Consider the following 18,055-nt stretch of genomic DNA (forward strand, 5'->3'; position numbering starts at 1 on the left):
AGGGAAGTGTGAGGAGGGCAACCTGCATCAAGTAAGGTGGGGGGCGGCACGCAGGGGAACTCCCTGCCCCAGCTCACCCCTGCCCTGCCTCCTCCCCAAGCCACGACGTGCTCGGGAAGGAGGCGGGACAGGGGTGAGCTGCTTCGATTCTCCCGCCTCCCAGGCTTGCGGCGCCAATCAGCTTAGGTGCCGCAAGCCTGGGAAGTGGGAGAAGTGAAGTGGCCACGGGGATCTGCTGCAAGGGGGGCGCCTAAGGGCGGAGGGGGGAGCTGCCATGGGGGGGGCCTCAGAGCAGGGGCGTGGGGGGGCATAAGGTGGAAGTTTCACCTAGGGCGAAAAACATCCTTGCACCGGCCCCGTCTGGGTCCTTGGTTCATGTGGCCCTAGCCAAGCACGAGGGTGATCTTCAACTAGGAACAAACCTTTGTGGAGTGCTACATTTGCATATAGAATCAAATTAATTAATTTAATGGTCAATCAATTAACGCAATTAACTAATATAAGATCAAGGGGACTCGTACAAGAAGAAGGGGACATTCAATAACATCAAAAGGCAGCAAATTCAAAACCAATAAGTAGAAATTCTTTTATGCACAATGAACAATTAGACTCTGGAACTCATTGCCATAGGATGTTGCTGAAGCTTGCGCTTAGCAAGATTCAAAGTGATATTGGACATTTATATGGATAATAAGAATATCCAGAGTTATGTTAGTAAATAAATAAAAAATAAAAGGAATAAAACCCCATATGCTTCAGGTTTTAAACCAGTCTCTAACTGTTAGGGGTTAAGTGGAGACTCTCCTGGAGGGCAGATTATTCTAAATCTGTCTATAGCATGTTATCTTGCACTTTCCTTTGAAGCATTTGATGCTGGCCACTGTTAGTGTCAGGATACTGAACTGATACTAGCTGGATCTCAGATCTGAGTCAGTAAGGGAATTCTTATGTTCCTATGAGTTAGACATTAACACAAAAATATAGGCTAGACAGGACCTTAGAAAATTCCCAAGTAATGAGTTGTTTTAACTCTGCTTCACTTGTGAAATCTGACTAGGTTGCATAGGAAAACTGTGGCAGAGCCAGGAGCAGACCTCAGCTCCTTCTGCATTCTAGTGCTATATCTTAACTACAAAGGTATCCTTTGTCTCCATCTTGTTTTCAGAGTCTAGTCAGGGAAAGGTCATGTCTGCGTTAGAATATTACCAGCTAAATTATGGAATAGGTTTTAAACTGAATGAAATATTTGTACTCTAATCAGGGTTTGTTAGTTAGATCAGTTTGCTGCCATTCATGGACCTATAGTTCCACTAGTTTTTGACTGGTTCTTTTTCAGTGTTTTTCCATTTACTGCTTGTATTAAGATAACATATAGAAGCCCTGTCACAGATCAGGACCCAATTGTGTTAGGTGCTGTACAAACACAACAAAAAGAGAGTCCCTGCCCTAAAGATGTTACAGTCTAGAGAACTGTAGAATCCAGCACTACTGAGAGAACAGCATTCATTCAGCTCCATCCTATCATTGATTTTTGTTGGTCCACTGACAAGGACTGAGCACTAAAAGGACTGATTTGTTAAACTGCTAGAATCTCTCTAATCTGAACTATTAATACCATGCTAAGACCAGGGGGGGCGGCTGGGGAAATCAGCAGGAGCGCGAGCGCCGCCGCTCCTTCCCGGTCCCGTCTCTCTTCTCTTCTCCGCTCTCTCTGAGCTCCCACCGCATGGCTGGCCTGCCGGAGCCCCGGCGAGCGCGGGACGCGGACCTGCAGACGCTCATGCTCGCGGAGCTCAACCGAGGCGGGGGGGGATGGGACCGCGCGCATGCCTGCGCGGCAGGTCGTCGTCCCCCCGGCTCCCGTGGACCTGGCAGGCGGGCGCGGCCCCCCCCGAGCCAAATGCCGCCCCGGCGCGGAAGCCGCCCCGCCTGCTGCTGGCGCGCGGTGTGTCTAGAGCCGCCCCTGGCTAAGACCTATAGAAGACACCTGGAATGCCAGCACCAGCACTTTCTTTGGAAGATCCTCAATATAAAGTGGCACTAATATCAGTTTCCTCACAGAGGCCAACCTCTTCAGTGTTGAAGCCTTGATTATCCAGCACCAGTAGAGGTGTAGTGGGCATTGTGTGCGCATGCCTGATGTACTTCCAACTCACCAAAGGAGAAAAGAAACAGGGACACCAAAAGAAAAGCTTTAAAGACACCCTCAAGATAAACATCAAGAGATGTGGCATTGACACCACACACTGGGAGACAGCAGCCCAGGATAGGGATAACTGGCGAAGATTTGTCAGAGAAGAAATGTCCACTTTTGAGGAAAACCGCCTCAAATGGCCTTGCCCGGTCACAGAAAAATGCCAGAAAAGAAAGGACAGACTGTCACACAACAATCATGGCCCAACCTGGTCTTCCAACACCACCTGCAATGTCTGCCAATGAGCTTGTGGCTCAAGGATCGGACTCCTCAGTCACCAAAGGACCCATGAAAAATAAAACCCATGAAAGAGATCATCCTCGACCTCGAGGGATCGCCGATGATGCGAAGAGCAGTTTTATCATATGTTGGGTATTCAGTCAGTCTACTTCTTGGGAACTCATATACTGGGCAGTTAAAATTGTAGTTCAGGTCGGTTCTTTTCTTCATCATCCCTCCTGGTCTGATTTGCCAGAATGTTTACATTTTGGTCTTGCTAAGCAGATTACAGCATGCAATGGTTCTAATGTTCACCCTCTGGGGATATTGATGGAACTAGGAGACTGATTTGTAAATTCTCAGTTTTCTGCATTCCATGGGGCTTGTTTGCAAAGAGAATTTAGCTGCATGAAAAAAGCCTGATGTGAATGATTTGGATTACAAGAAATAAAAATACAAATCGTTTTTTTTTTCTGGCATAGTTACATCCTTTAATTGAGGAGGGGATGTATTCCATTCTTTAAGATTTGTCTGGATCTTCTGCAACTGGAAGATAATTTAGGTGGAATAAATTCTTTGTAGACATTGCCCTCAAGTATATGAGATGCCTGTACAATTTTTAGGGGTGTTTCTTCCAATTAAAATCTAGTGTTTGCTTTTCTTTTTATTCACCGTAGCATATTCAGATAACCCAAACCTGTAATCCCTGGCACTACTCCTGGGAAAGTGGAGAGATGGTCTTGAAGGTTCCATTCCTACAAACACTTGCACACACATTTAACTTCACTATGGTAGTAGTCCCATTGATCCAAGGGTTGCAGGGGTGGGGCCTAAGGTATACCAGGATGTAGTTATTGTGATTGATGGCTGAATCCCCTCTATTTAAATCTGGAGGGGAACAGCAATGGTCCTGAATGGAAAAATTGTAGCCTGGTTTTCTTCTGTGTTATTAGTAGCAGTAGTGTATCAAGGGTAAACCTAGGTAAATGGAGTTTACCCAGTTCTCATTTGGCGAATGTGGTGTTTAGGTTAGGTTAATTTACTTGCTGCTTCTTTTACCACAACACTACTGAGTAGTAGGTATTATGGTAGAGCCTGGCAGCTCTAAACAAAATTAAGGTACCATTGTTCTAGTCACTGTGCAAGTAAGAAACAGTCCATGTCCCAAAGAGCTGTCAATCTAAATATATGAGCCAGACAATGGATGGGAGAATGGAGTAGTAGTTATCTGGGTCTGGTTCTTTTAGAGCCAGGAGTCAGTATGGCCCATTATGGAGATAAGGGTTAGCTACAAAGCTCAATCCAATCCGGATCCAGCTTGTAATCCCACCAAAGTTCTGTGTTCTGCTCTGGGCTATGATTTGGGCCCACCTCTATCCACATTATACATAAAGGGAAAAGACTCCATCTGTGCCAAGTACAAGAAAATAACCGCATCAACGCCAAGGTTAGAACATCATGAAGAAACTTAAATCTGTGGGTAGGGTTTCTGTGACACATAGTCACCCTTTGGTAATGCTGAGAGAGCAGGAACTTGTAGAAGACAGAGAAGAAATGGCTGAAACAGATGAGCTGTATCGTGTACCTGGGGAATATCTGATTTGCTTTACACATTTTTCTGAATTAAAACTGCAAACTTGGGCAAAATTTTGTGAAACTAATTAAAAAACAAAACACCCCCCCACAAGTAATTGGTGGGATTTCACCACTGTGCAGATCCAGCATCTGAGCTTGTGCAGGAAACTTAAGGCCTGGGAAAGTCTGTGGAAAACTTCAGTGACTGTAAAAGACATTGGATTTGGATGATGGAATTCAACCCCCAACTCATGGGCAGTCCATGGTACTACAGTACAGTTATTCCATGGTCATTGTTTTAACCTAGCGGTTGGAACATCAGGGCCTGTGTGGAGAATCTGGGTCAAGAGCAGATTCATTATCATTATTTTTATGTTTATTTTGGCAGTGCTAGGGACCAACCAAGATCCAGACTTCACTGTACTAGGCACCATATAAACACAGAGTAGCAGATGGACACAGAATGGGGGAAGGCGTATAACACAAGCAGAGTGAACAATATGATAGCAGCAAATATCACGATAATGCTGATAATATCACCATTTAAAAACAAATTTGGGGTAGTATTTGGAGCCAGCATAAAGACCTCTTCCATGGCATGTAGGCAGCTGCTATGCAGACCCTGCATGGGACTTTAATGGTGTGGAAAGTCTTGTGTAGACTATCAATGCTTAGGAAATTTCACCCTTTTAGAAATGTTACACTGGTTTAAATAAACAAGTCAATTTGTGAGGATTCTGGCACCTTTCTCCAAAGCATCAAGAAGTGGCCACTTGTAGCCCATTGGTAATTTTGCCAGTCTGGAAATTCCTATCGGTCTTAAATCTGATTTTACATTTTTGTGACTTTTTTTGGTTTTGGTGATTTGACCACCTGCCTTTCAAAAACTTTTTGTGCTACTGAAACTTGCCATTGCTGGTATTCATTTTGAACAGCACCAGTATACAAGCACCACAGGAAAGGATTTGTGAATGTGAAGGACTTTAGAATAATGTCTGGGAAATGGCTGGATGAGGCTTCAAATCTCTTCAGTATATAAAATGAATGCTAGGTAGTTCAGATCATACTTCAAGTCATTCGAGGTTTCCTTCCTAGCATAAAAGATTGTGTGCTCTACATTGCTGCAAACTTTTAAAACAATACAGTAATTGTCCAAAAGCATATAACAACACACTTGTAACCTGCCATGTTTTGTACTACTATTGCAGAACACTGTGGGTTTGCCCTGAAGTCACCGGGAATTTTTCTTGAGAAGGAATGCAAGATCAGGCCCTATATTATTTTTTTTAAAAATAGAATAAGAGTATTCCCTAGCAACTCTAGGGATTATGTGAAGTAGATGTTTCCCTGGCTATCCAGTAGAGCAGTGGTTCTCAACCTTTTTTCATTTGCAGACCCCTACAAAATTTCAAATGGAGGTGCGGAGCCCTTTGAAAATCTATTGTCTGTAGAGTTGAATTCTGTTCAGTCAGTTTTCAGTCTGTCTTTCACGGACCCCTTAGATACAGTCCGTGGACTCCTGGAGGGTCCGCAGACCACAGGTTGGGAACCACTATGTTAGAGTAGCTTGCAGAATTCACATATGTGCTGCAGTGCAAAGAACATCTTGAAGGCGGCTTTACTGCTCTTCACACTCTAGTGCTTGTGGCCGGTTGTCAGTTGATTCACAGTTGTACAGGAAACCAGAGCTAAGGCAAATCTCCTTTTGAGCTAGACACTGGAAACAGCTGAGTTCAGATCAGATAGGGGGAAAATGGACTTACTACAGCTGAAAAGAGATTAACAGCAGCTAAGAAAATGAATTGTGCTAGCAATTACATTCTACTTGCTTTATATTTTTGAAAGGGGGGCCCCCATTCACCACTTCCCAAATACGTTTTTACTGACTTAAAGCTTCTGTTTTGTCTTTCTAATTTTCAGGGTGATAAAGGGATCAGATCTCTGCTTTAAAATGAATATATGGCTGCTGTGTCCTCCTCAATGCATCATTTAGAGCCAGTAATCTTTTTGAGAGATTCCACTCTCACTCCACTCTCTCCCCCAGGGCGTTTTACTAAAACCAAACAAATAAAAGGGAAGTACAAACCAGATCTAAATCAAACGTTGTATCAGATTCCACCCTGCATAACATGGATACTAAAAAGAATGCACTGAAAATCCATGTGGCTAGCAGAAGATGAAGAATTAGAATCTGTAACTTCTGCCCTAGTCTGAAGTTTTGGCAGAGTTCTCTAACCCTTCTTGTACTTAGCTCACCACTATCCATATTCTGTGTGATCCATGACCCCGTGATTTTATGTGCTGGAATTTCCTTTTGGTGGTTGGGAATTCAAGACACAGGTAGTTTTTTAAAGGTACATAGGAAGGACGTGTTGAGAAAAAATAATGTAACTTCTGAGATTCTGTGATAGTCTGAAGCCCTAAATCTTCTGTTCAAGATCTCAAGAACCTGCTAGTATTAACCACCATAGATGACAAATCCTGATGACTTTAATGTTTGTTTCACACTCATCCATGAGTCTCAAGTGTTCATCTTCATACATTGAACAAAAAGTGAATTTCAGAGAACTTCCATCAGACCATTTAGACTCCCCCAAAGGCTGGTTTTGGCCATCAGAAAATGGCATTCTTGGCAGAGCAACAGTTCTGGGTTGGCAGGCTAGACAGGATTTCTTGCATTAATCAGCTTCAGAACTCTGGTGAAGCATAGGTAATTCCTTGTTTTCTCTCTCACATGTTTTTGGCTGTTAGGTTCAAAGGAGGTAAGGCTGGTGGATCTGACAAGCATCTCAGGCTTGTATTATACTTGTATTGACATCTTCACACTCCATCTTTCTGCTTTGTTGATGTCTGAAAGTGTTAATGTCAACTTTTATACAGGACCTATAAGAAACACAAAGAGCTGATTTTATATATATATGTGTGTGTGTGTGTGTATGTGTTGTTTGGAAAGTTCCTGTATTCTATCCCCTTTCTCTTCTTGAACTGTTTAACTGTAGCTAATTGGTAGCTGGGCTCTCTCAAATTTGGGTTTATGAAATGTCATTTGCCCCTTTTCTATTTGTGACGTACTTCTGAAATTGTGGTCTATGGACTTCTTTGTTTCCCCCATAAATAAAATATTTTGAGAACCAAGCAGTGAAGAGGCTGCACTAGGAAGTTTAAAAAAACCAAACAAACAAAAAACAAAGAGAATAAAAAACCCCAAAACAAAACAACCCCAACCAACTGTGACCCATTCGCATGTCCCAGCAGCAAGTGGAAACAATACCAGCAAAAATGTGCAAGGAAAAGGAACCAGTTATAAAATTCCATCTTCAAGCTATGGATATTTACAAAAATCAACCATCTGTGTGGCGGCCTAGGCCTATGTAAAAGTGAATGTGGTCCCAGTCCTGCTCTGACTTTACACTAGGTGAGAAATCCTCTCTATTTGGCCACATACAACCTGTATCATGCCCTTTTGTATCATGAGAGAGGTATAACGGAGTCTGATCCGGGGAGAGAGTCTGAGCCATTGTTTGCAATGTGGTGCTCAATATCTTGTGAGTATGCAGTGTGTGTAGTGACAGACTGATGGGTGATGTGTGTGGTAGAGCCTCCTCAGAGGTGCTGAAACTAGGGGTGTTGGGGTTGCTGTAACGCCCTATGGCTTGAAGTGGTTTCCATAATATACAGGGTTTATAGATTGGACCCCCACTATACAAATTGTTCCAGCACCCCTGCCTCTAGGACCTTGGAGTGCCTTTAGGTAGCACTGTAGCTGATACCCATTTGAGCCCACTTGCTGGGGGACCAATTGGGAGGGGACAGTTTTCTGACTTCCTTGTCTGTCTGTGGCTTGCCTGGTGTCACCATCCTTCTCAGGCCCCACCTACCAGCAAACTGACCATCAGCTGTGAAATACCTAACTTTATCCTCATGCCATGGCCCTCTCTGACTGTGAACTGACTGGCATGCTCCTCCTCCCCTCATGGCTCTGTCTATGGGTTGCCTGGTATCGCCTTCCTGCTTGCCTGGAATGACATACATTTTTCTTTTTGGAACAGAATTGATAATTAACAGAAAAATGCAGTTTCTCTTTTAAGAGCACCACTGTGCAGGAATAGTGCTTTCTTGCAGTGAATACTTTCTGAGAAGTCCTTTTAATTCTTTCTGATGTCCCTAACTCTTCACCAAAGTCATTATTTGCAAAAACATTAATTTTTGTTATGTCAATGATAATTTGAGGGATATGAAGGGACATGGAGCAAATGTAAGAATGAATATGTCAAATTCAGGGACATTTTTAAAGCAAGATGGTCTTTTAAACACAAACCATCATAGAACATAAAAACTGCATGATGTGAGTTCTGCTTGTATCCAGGAGTGGAAAAACAAGCAGATTTCTTTAATTGCAAAATGCATCTCCTAGCTCTCCCATGAGCTTAAAAACACCATTGAGTAATGTTGGCGATCTGCGAGAAGTGATTTATGTAACATGCACCTAAACCACAAGTCACATGGGCTCTTTCTGTTTGCTACTTTTGATTGCTTGCAGAGGAGGTTATAGTTTTAGTTTCCTCAGCCAAGCAATGTTCTTTAGCAATGCCAGTCTAAGTGCCCTTCGTCCAACATGTCCTTAAGAAAGCTCATTCAGCAAAACCGCAATGCCAATTTTGTGGGCTACTGTGTTAGTCCAAGTTACACACCTTACTTAGATCCAATGTGCAGTCCCCAGATGGATAATAGAAGAATTCAGAGTCTGGCAAACACAGTGGGGACGTTACCAAGGGGACGCAAACAGGTACGTTTTCAGTTTTTGACATTGTGGAAGGTCCAATTTTTGCAGGACAGATAACTTGTTTTTCTATGTGGTTTCTTTTTTAATTTCTAAGGGTATCAACATGTGATTTTTAATGGTTTGTTGTAGAATGTAGCAGGCCACATTCTACCTTGGTTTAACTTTAATACAGTCAGTGGAATTACACCAGGGGGAATTTGTTTTCTTGGAATGTGATTTAAACCTTTAAAACAAAACACTAATATGGTAAGTTTCTAGGGCAACTCGGAACATAAAGTTCTTTTGCAGCTAAGTCACTAGCTGTGCTGCATCAGGGTTTGTTCTGTTTACAGCTGTGTTGAGAAAACTCTCTTGATTTCTGGGTTTTTCTGATCATTTAATTTACTTTGCTCCGGTATTTGGGCTTTTGGTTCCCTCATGAACTGCCTTCTAAATCTATGATTGAAAGCACCTCTCATTAGTTGTGTCCATCTGGTTTGAAGTATTTTGCTAGAAGTGATTCTTATTTGAATTGTTTCGCAATACAGTATTCTTTCTTTTTCTTTCAGAGCATGACAGATTTCTCTTTGAAATTGGCTTTTAAGAAAGCCCGTTTCTATTCTTGCTAATGCTGTGAATTGGCAAATAAGCACTTTTAGGATATATCTAACAATCTAATGTAAAGCAGTCTAAATTGAAAGTACGTAAAACATATTAACACAAATTATCAAAGAATATGTACATACTGATTGTGCACTTAAGCATTCACTTTGTATAACAATATAAGTGCACTTAATCCTTCTCTTTGTACAATCCTGGAGAAGATAAAGCAGAGCCCGAACTAAACAGATTAATGAATTTCTGTGGAATGCTGTTGATTCTTTGTTAAGTTACAACTTCTTGTGATAGGCACAGTTTTCTATGGTTTTCTGTTGCAATCATGACTGATTTAGAGATAACATCTACAGTAACGATTGTGACGTGACCATGTTTGTTAAAAATAAATTGCAACACATGTATTTGCTATGAGAACCACCCTATGCAAAGAAGATGGATACTTTAGAGAAGTAGATCAGTTTAAACTGATGTGCCTATTTAACTCTCACAAACAACCTGCATCTAACACTCCTCCCCAACCTACATCTAACACTCCTCCCCAAAAACAAATACATGTTTCTGAAATAAGATTTGGACAGAGATGGTTGTTTTATGATGAGGCACAGTTTTATCCCTCTGAAGTCTGTCATATGTTTTATTATGTTAGCTTGCAGTCCATAGACATTTTTGTGATACAGGCCAGTAGTTCCTCATTTGTAATTTACATTTTGGCAAGAATCTTTGCTTAAAATTAATGTTAGCCTTTTCAGAATCCTTCCTGATTTCTTAAATACTTTTCTATTTGACTGAAATATCAAGTTGTGGTTTTCTGGCATCGTGAATGTGTGTATGCTGTTGGACTCCACTATGCATGGAGATAAGAGTATTCCTGTAACGATGAGCGGTGTCACACGGGCACTCCTATACTTGTTCACACATGGGGATTTAGTCACCCCAATAACTCCTGGTGAAACCTAGATCTGCCTTTAGAAATGCTGGAATTAGCATTAGCAAATCAGCATTTCCTTTGCTATCACAGCACTCCTGGAAGTACCGCTGTGTAGATGCAATACTCCTACTGTGGGGTTTTCAAAAGTGCTCAGCATTGGCCTAATCCTACTTCAATTGAAGATGATGGAAAATTGACTTCAATGGGAGCAGAGTTAGGCCAAAACTGTGGTCTCTGAATCCCAACCCAGGTGGTCTGTTCTTTTGGTGTATCTCTATTTCTCATTGGTGTCAGTAGAGACGGTAATAGGCCCATTTGGCTACTCGTGGATGAATGCTGGCAGAGATAAGAGTGGCTTTGTGGTAAAGGCACAAGAGTGGGAGTCAGAAAGATTCGAATCCTACTGCTGGTTCTTGTGTGATCTTGGTCAATTAATTATCTTTGCCTCAGTTTCCCCATTTATAAAACAGGGATCATTCTACTTGAGTTTCTCATGGGGTGAGATATGGTGGGTAATGTAATATCTTGTACTGGACCAACTTGTGTTGGTGAGAGAGAGACACTTTTGAGCTTACACAGAGCTCTTCTTCTTTTCATAGGGTGTTAAGTATTAATGTTTGTAAAATGCTTTCAAGTCCTTTGCTGGAAGGTGCCAGAGAGGTGTAAAAAGTATTCGTGCTATTAAAATACACTGTTGGCACGATAAAAATATTAACTCTGATTAGAACTACCTACACCCAGGAGCAGCCCTACCCATTTTGCTGAACAGGATGGAAAATATTTTTAGCACCTGCCACCCTTGGAGGAAAAGGAAAATAAGAACTGAGCGGCACAGCAGTTCAGCATGCCCTGGAAGACACCTGCCTTGCTCTCCTGCCCCTAGAACCAGCCTTGCCGATGCCCTTTACTGGCCTTGGAGCTCCACATATTTCAGACTGCATTTGGAAGGGTTCCCAAATGTTTTGAAAAACACGCTGCATGATTCATGTACATTATATGCCTCCCAACGTCACTCCCAATAATGCATTTGTGATACACCTACAGTCCCCTAGTAAGATAGCATGTCTGGGGCCTGTGGATTCTGGCCATGTGTAGGCTAGGCTGTGCCTGATTGCAGAGAGCAGGTGTTCAGACCTGCACAGCTCAGACTTTGATCAGGTTGTACATTTTCCACAGTGCACAGCAGTATAGTTTCCACAATATCAGTCAGGGCTTTGGAGCTATGCTCTGGCTCCGCTCCAGCTCCAGGCAAAAACCTGCAGCTCTACTGCTCCAGAGCTGCTCCGGGCTCTGCTCCAAAGCCCTGATATCAGTGAACATTAAGTGTCATTCCTCCTATCTGAAAGTTCCACAAAATACTGTCACATGGCATTCCTACATTATGCAAAATAGGTTCTAGAATCACAGGAAACACTTCAGCTACTCGACCAGCGCAGGGTTTCCCCCTACAGAGTACGACCTATTGTCCTTTCCAGTTTTTAAAATGTCCCAAGCAATTAAACTCCCAGCACTTCAATTGTGGGGTGGAATCCACAGTCGAACCAGTCTCACTCTCAAAAAGATTTTCTTATTATTCAGCTTAAATTTTCCCTCTTCATAGTCTCAGCCCATTACTCTTAATTACAACTGCTTTCATTACCCTAAACAACCCCTTCCATTATGTTTACAGCCTTCAAACTCTTCAGCAGATATCCTAGTCATCGCTTAACCAAGTTACATACCTCTCCAGGGCTTTGGTTTTGAGGCACCTGTTTCTGAGCTTTTGAAAGCTGATCACAAAGGTCCTAGGTGGCCATTCCCAGTACAAAAGTGTGCTGTGAGTTATTTAATACTTCTATTGGCCAGTGGTAACACAATATATCAATGGGTTTCATCTTTATCCTATTAGCAGCAGGATCATGCCTGACATTTGGCTATACAGATATTGGAGAGTTTTTCAAATAAGGCTTGATTCATTGCAGTTTTCCAGTGGAGGACTATTGCAGATTTTACAGTGGCATAACACTGGAGTCACATAATGGTATATCACATCCAAAATGTTTTCACATGGTAGATTCAGAAACTGCAGTATTTCCACTTTGTATTAAAGAGTCTGGAAAGACCATATTAAGTGACTTTCACACCCATTTGGAAATGTTGCTCCTACTGATGACTTTCTGTATCATAACAATACTGAAACAATGTATGATGAATGACCTGTAAAAGCACTGAGTGTTACACATGAAATTGTAAGTCAGCCCTAGAAAGCAGATAGGTTTATATACTGACGGTTATTAATTAGAATTAGCCAGCCAGCTTTAAAAAGATGGATATGAAGAGGAATGGAAATTTGTTTGCAATCTTTATATTTAGCTTCTAAAACTGAAGGTCTACAGTTGTCATTTTCATCAGGTTGATCAGATTTACTGTTTTAATTAAAACGTTTATTTCAAATTAAATCCAGTTTGTTTATAGTTTACCTTTCTGTCATTCAGCGCCATCGCTATGGACCTAGAGACAGCTTAACAAAATGAAATCTCTTCTGTCTGACCCGCTCCTACTTGCCACTGTGTGTTTATTACTGAGGGATGTAGTGTCAGAAGTGCCTTTGTTATTGACTGGTACAGCACTATGCAATCTACCAAACTTCCCAGAGACATGTCTCTTCCCTCATCATTCCATTTGGAAATGAAACAGAGACTGGGAATGGTATGGAAGATCTGAGAGATTTTGTTTATAGCAGATCTATGGAGAATACTGAACCTTGCTGTTGAATTCATGCATGATGAACAGACCACCCAAGTGCCAACCATTGGATGGTGGTACCAAGGCCTTGAATGGGACCTCTCTGTTATGGTCTTCCCTTACCCAATATAGTTTAGGACTAGATTCATCTCAGGCTTATATTGTTTTTTTAGGCATTACCTAAGGTACAGCACCCACAAGATGAAAACTGCTGGGGAGAGGTTGCAAAGTGGCTACAAAGTCTCCCCTCTAGTGAGGGACTTGCGTGCAGCCAATGCTATCCCCAAAGTGGCCAGGAATGGCTGGAGAGAGTGGATGTGAGATGCTCTGATTCAGCACATCCCCTAAGCACTCTGCACCTGCTCCTTCACCAGGGGGAACACCAAGGGAGGTTAGGCAGCAGTAACACCTTCTGTCCTCCTGTAGGGTACTGGGTGTAGTTTTTCTATTAACTTGTTGATTTTTATTCACTGTATACGTAAAGTTAAATGTATGAACATATTGACAATGGCAAATTTTATTTCTGTTTCCAGCTTGCTTTAACCAGATCAAGTTCCTTAGGTGACTCTTCTGGGCCACAAAGGTAAAGAGATTTGCTTTTTACTGTAATACTTGCTCTGATTTGTATTGTGCTATAGATGTATGGATAGTAAAAATATAAAACAGAAAATGAAATAAAAGCCATTCCCTGAAGAGCTTACAATCTAACAGCAAGAGTAGGTACAGCACAGATACCAGGCAGAGAATGGTGGTTCATTCATACACAAGCAGTGTAGAACAGGTGGGTTTAAAAAGTAATTTGAATATTGAGAGGAAGGGCTCCTAAGAGTTATGACTGTCTGTAAACGTGCATGCCATGAATCCAGACTGTTGATAGGGCTGATATGTCACAGTTGGATAAATAGCATCATTTTGCATTTCTTAGTAATAAATAAACCCTCCAAATGGGGTGCTGTGTTCTTTATATGCAGATTTATGTATTTTTCTTACAGACGACTTCTTGCTATTGTCAAAGAAGATAATGAAACATTTGGATTTGAAATTGAGGTGAGACTTCAGCACTGTGAATATAGATTATCTAATTCACTGACTATGATAGGTCTGTGTTCATGATGAATTGAAGTGATGGACCCGGAATGTGATGGATTTCAAAGGGTTTGCAAATAGAGGACACAGACCAAATCTTCTGATCACCAGCCATTACACCTGAACTTCAGAGAGATTCAGATCTGAATCCAGATCCCAAATTTGCAGGTGGCCCTATCTTTATTATGGGCCAAAACAAAACTCTAGATCCAGCTACCCTCAACTTTCATGGCTCTTCCTATTCCATGACATGGTTATTTTAATCCTCCTTCTGAATTCACAATATGCTTCTTGTTGCCAAAAGCAGGGGGTGTCATCAGCTGATTAGAATAGAGGGCTAGAAAGCAAGAGGACTCCTGATATCAATTCCCACCCCTGTCGCTAACTTCTTGAGTAACTTTAGACAAGTCATATAACTTATGTTGGCCTAAGTTTACCCATCTGAAAAATAGGTAATGATGGTGCTTACCTGCCTCATAGCGGAGATGTGAGAATTAATAGTTTTAAAGTGCTTTAGATTAACGCCCCTATATAAGTATTCTAGACACTTACGTTATCCAACTCAGGGATCACGTCTCTATAGCCTCAATGTGTGTATCTAACTTGTATGGGATTTCCTCATGGACATTGAGGGGAAACAGCAAAACGTCCTTTATACAGAGCCCAGTGCAAACTTGGAAGTGGTAAAGAACAAGTATAGAATATAGATATTTGATCCATTATGGGAAAATAACACACACATGCTCTCTTCTGAAAACACTGTACTATCTTTTTAAAATCTCTTTTTAAACTTTAAGTAGATATATTTTTGGAAGTAAGTGTCCAGAGGAACTACATTAAGAATTTTTTAAATAATAATAATGAGCATACTAAGTTCAACTATTTTACTTTTCATGCAATTTACTTAAAAATAACTGTGTGTGTGTGTATGTATGGTGTGTGTGTGTATATATATATTTGTAATGTATGCATGTGTGTATCTTTCTTTTTCTTTCTCTCTCTCTTTGTTTATATGTATAGAGGGAGACAAAGAGACACAGACAAGAGTCAATATAAACACATCAAATAATATAAATAAAATAAAATTACTTATGGTTCATAATAAGTCAAGAGCTTGTTCCTGTAACCTTTACTCACAGAGGTAATCTAGGATTACAGGAGCAGGCCTTTGCAGATTTCTTATATATTTTGGGAGATATAAATCTTTGCTATTCCTCTTTCAGCAGACTACTTTAATACTTTGACCTGGATCACTAGAAAAACAAAACTGATGCAGTTTTCAAAGCAGTTGTCTAATACAAGTATTATAGAACACCTCCTCATACTGTATTTCTAATCTATATACACACACATTTGTACAGTATTTGTTTATATACTGGTAGTCTTTATCTGCGTCCATTTATCATTTTGCATAATTACTGTGGGTGGCATGGTTGTAGCTTTAAAATAGATCACTGATGTTAACGATGTGAGATAAATAAGATAGATATTTAGCAGACTATATAAATAATAAAATTAGAAATGTTCTCAAGGAAGCATCAGGCATTTAGGATCTGGTTCCCCACTTGCAATACATAGGAATGAAACCACCCATTTATTTACAGTGCTGTTGTTGTACATCTTTGAAGCATTTCCAATATTTATGCACAGAGAATAAATAATTTTTCAGCCAAATTAGTGTATTAGGAGAAGCATAACTTTTTCTGATTTAGTTCTGTGACTAATGAGTGTGTAAGTATTCAGGTCAGGAATAGTGGAGAGCTTTTAGAAGTGAAGATAATTGAGTCAATTACTGTGCTTTTGTATGAATTGACAGGGCAGATTTTCATTATTTGTGGCATTCAGATTAAAAATAGATATTCTTGGCATATCTTCCTGAATGTACATTGTCTGTGAGCCTCTCACTTGCTAGCCTGGTCTATAAAAAGCCAGTATCTGTTTGGTACTGAAACAGGTTGATTTAGCTCCAAATTTTGAAGGTATTTAGGTGTTACTCCACTTGCCATTGCACCACCTAAGTCCCATTTTCAGAATTGATTTAAGTTCTTAGGAAGCCTAAATCCTATTGACTTTCAGTAACACATAGGCTCCTAAAAGCCTAAATCACTTCTGCGCACAAGACTTAGGCTCCTAAGCAGCGGCGGTGGAAGCTCCCTACAAGTGTGTGTGGGGGGACCACTGGCACCCGAACTGTGGCCCTCCCCTATGCTGCCCCTTCCCCCGAGGCCCCACCCCACGCTCGCTCCTCTCCGTCCCCCCACTGTCCCAGCACCCCTGCTCCTATGTCAGCTAGGGTATGTCTGAACTTGAGCTGAAGGTGTAACTTCCAGCTCGGGTAGACACACCCTTGCTAGAACTAGCTCTGATCAAACTAGCATGCATAAAAGTGTAGCTGTGGTGGCATGAGCCGCAGGGTAGACTAGCGGCCCTGAGTACATATCCAGGGTGTCAGATGGGATTGTACTCAGGGTGGCTTGTCCATCCTGCCACTGCAGCTACGCTTTTAGTGCGATAGCTTGATTAGAGCTAGCATGGGTTTTTCTGCCTGAACTGGAAATGACATCTCCATCTACAGTGTGGACATATTCTTAGGCTTTGCAATGCTGACTGGAGCAACACCTAAGCATCTTTTTTAAAAAAAATCTGGCCTAAAGGCTTTACATTGTGTAGATGTGATTATTTCAATATTACAGTATGAGTTTAGGCACCCCCGAATAGGACTGTATGAATCTCTATGCTACCATTTGCAGGTGGTTTATGAGAATTACAGTGAAAGTTTTGCATTTGAAAGTTTCTGCCCATTTGAACAATTCTACCAGTACTTCCCATTTATGGCCTCAGTCTGTTGTAATCCGATTACGGCAATCAGAACTGTTGTAATGGGACCATGCATGTGTCTAAAAAGTTACTAATGTACATACATGGGTGCGCAAGTTTGAGGCCTAAATAGCTAGATAATATTACTCAGGCTGGTATAAACTTTCAGTCTGGTAGGACAATGTTAAATGGCATATACTGGTGTGATTCTGAAACCCCTGAGTTTCACTTAGAATATGGGATTTAGCTGAAAGCATTAAGTTGTGCCTAATGTTGAAATCACTGAATTGCATAGTTTCTTTGTGAATAAGTAAATCAGCCCAGGTTTGCTAGAAACTCATGCCAGGTGTGCTCACCATTTGATCCATGTTGTGATTAGAAAGATTTGTGAACCTGCCGAGGATTTTAGGGTTGTAACGAAACTCAGAATTGTGTGGGTTTTGGCTGTCTTAGTTTCACTATTAGAGAGACAAGGTGGGTGAGGTAATATCTTTTATTGGACCAACTTCTATTGATGAGGGAGACAAGCTTTCAAGCCACACAGAGCTCCTCTTCAGGTCTGAGAAAGCAGGGGCGGCTCTAGGAATCTGGCCGCCCCAAGCAGGGCGGCATGCCGCAGGGGGCGCGCTGCCAGTCGCCGGTCCCGCGGGTCCAGGGGACCTCTTGCAGACGTGTCTGCGGAGGGTCTGCTGGTCCCGCGGCTCCGGTGGAGCTTCCACAGGCATGCCTGCGGGAGGTCCACCGGAGCCGCGGGACCAACTGACCCTCCGCCGTCATGCCTGCGGGAGGTTTGCTGGTCCCGCGGCTCCGGTGGAGCTTCCACAGGCATGCCTGCGGGAGGTCTGCCGGAGCCGCCTGCCACCCTGCCGGCAAAATGCCGCCCCAAGCGCACGCTTGGCGCGCTGGGGTCTGGAGCCGGCCCTGTGAGAAAGGTACTCTGAGACTGAGTGCAGTGCTTACTTTGTGCCAGGGCTTGCCAGGACTGAGCTCCAGAACCTCTAGACTTGGCAGTTCATAACCCCAGCACCTCTGGGTTTGCTGCATCAGTTATGAATGTAAAAAAAAAATGCTTAAGCCTTAGTACCTAATTTCATTACAAATTAAGCACTGTCTGTGACAGCTAAATGCAAAG

General features: G+C 41.9%; 1 protein-coding gene and 1 long non-coding RNA gene across 3 annotated transcripts in view; one reads left to right on the forward strand and one right to left on the reverse strand.

Annotated features, from left to right (window-relative positions):
• The window catches only part of LOC120374605, an 84,185-nt gene that overhangs the window by 21,108 nt on the left and 45,022 nt on the right, over positions 1-18,055 (reverse strand). The gene's annotated exons all lie outside the window — the stretch shown is intronic.
• Positions 1-18,055, forward strand: part of LOC120374603 (cytohesin 1 interacting protein) — a 44,819-nt gene that overhangs the window by 10,576 nt on the left and 16,188 nt on the right. Inside the window, exons 1-3 of one of the 2 annotated variants that reach the window (XM_039494510.1) lie at positions 8,547-8,774; positions 13,554-13,603; positions 14,013-14,067. In XM_039494510.1, the coding sequence (XP_039350444.1) occupies positions 8,604-8,774; positions 13,554-13,603; positions 14,013-14,067 (276 nt within the window). In that variant the 5' untranslated portion in view covers positions 8,547-8,603. Of the gene's footprint in view, positions 1-8,546; positions 8,775-13,553; positions 13,604-14,012; positions 14,068-18,055 lie in introns of those variants that run through there. The other variant, XM_039494511.1, reaches the window with a different exon arrangement.

The sequence above is a fragment of the Mauremys reevesii genome, linkage group 11, assembly GCF_016161935.1.
Source record: "Mauremys reevesii isolate NIE-2019 linkage group 11, ASM1616193v1, whole genome shotgun sequence".
NCBI classification, from domain to species: domain Eukaryota; kingdom Metazoa; phylum Chordata; order Testudines; family Geoemydidae; genus Mauremys; species Mauremys reevesii.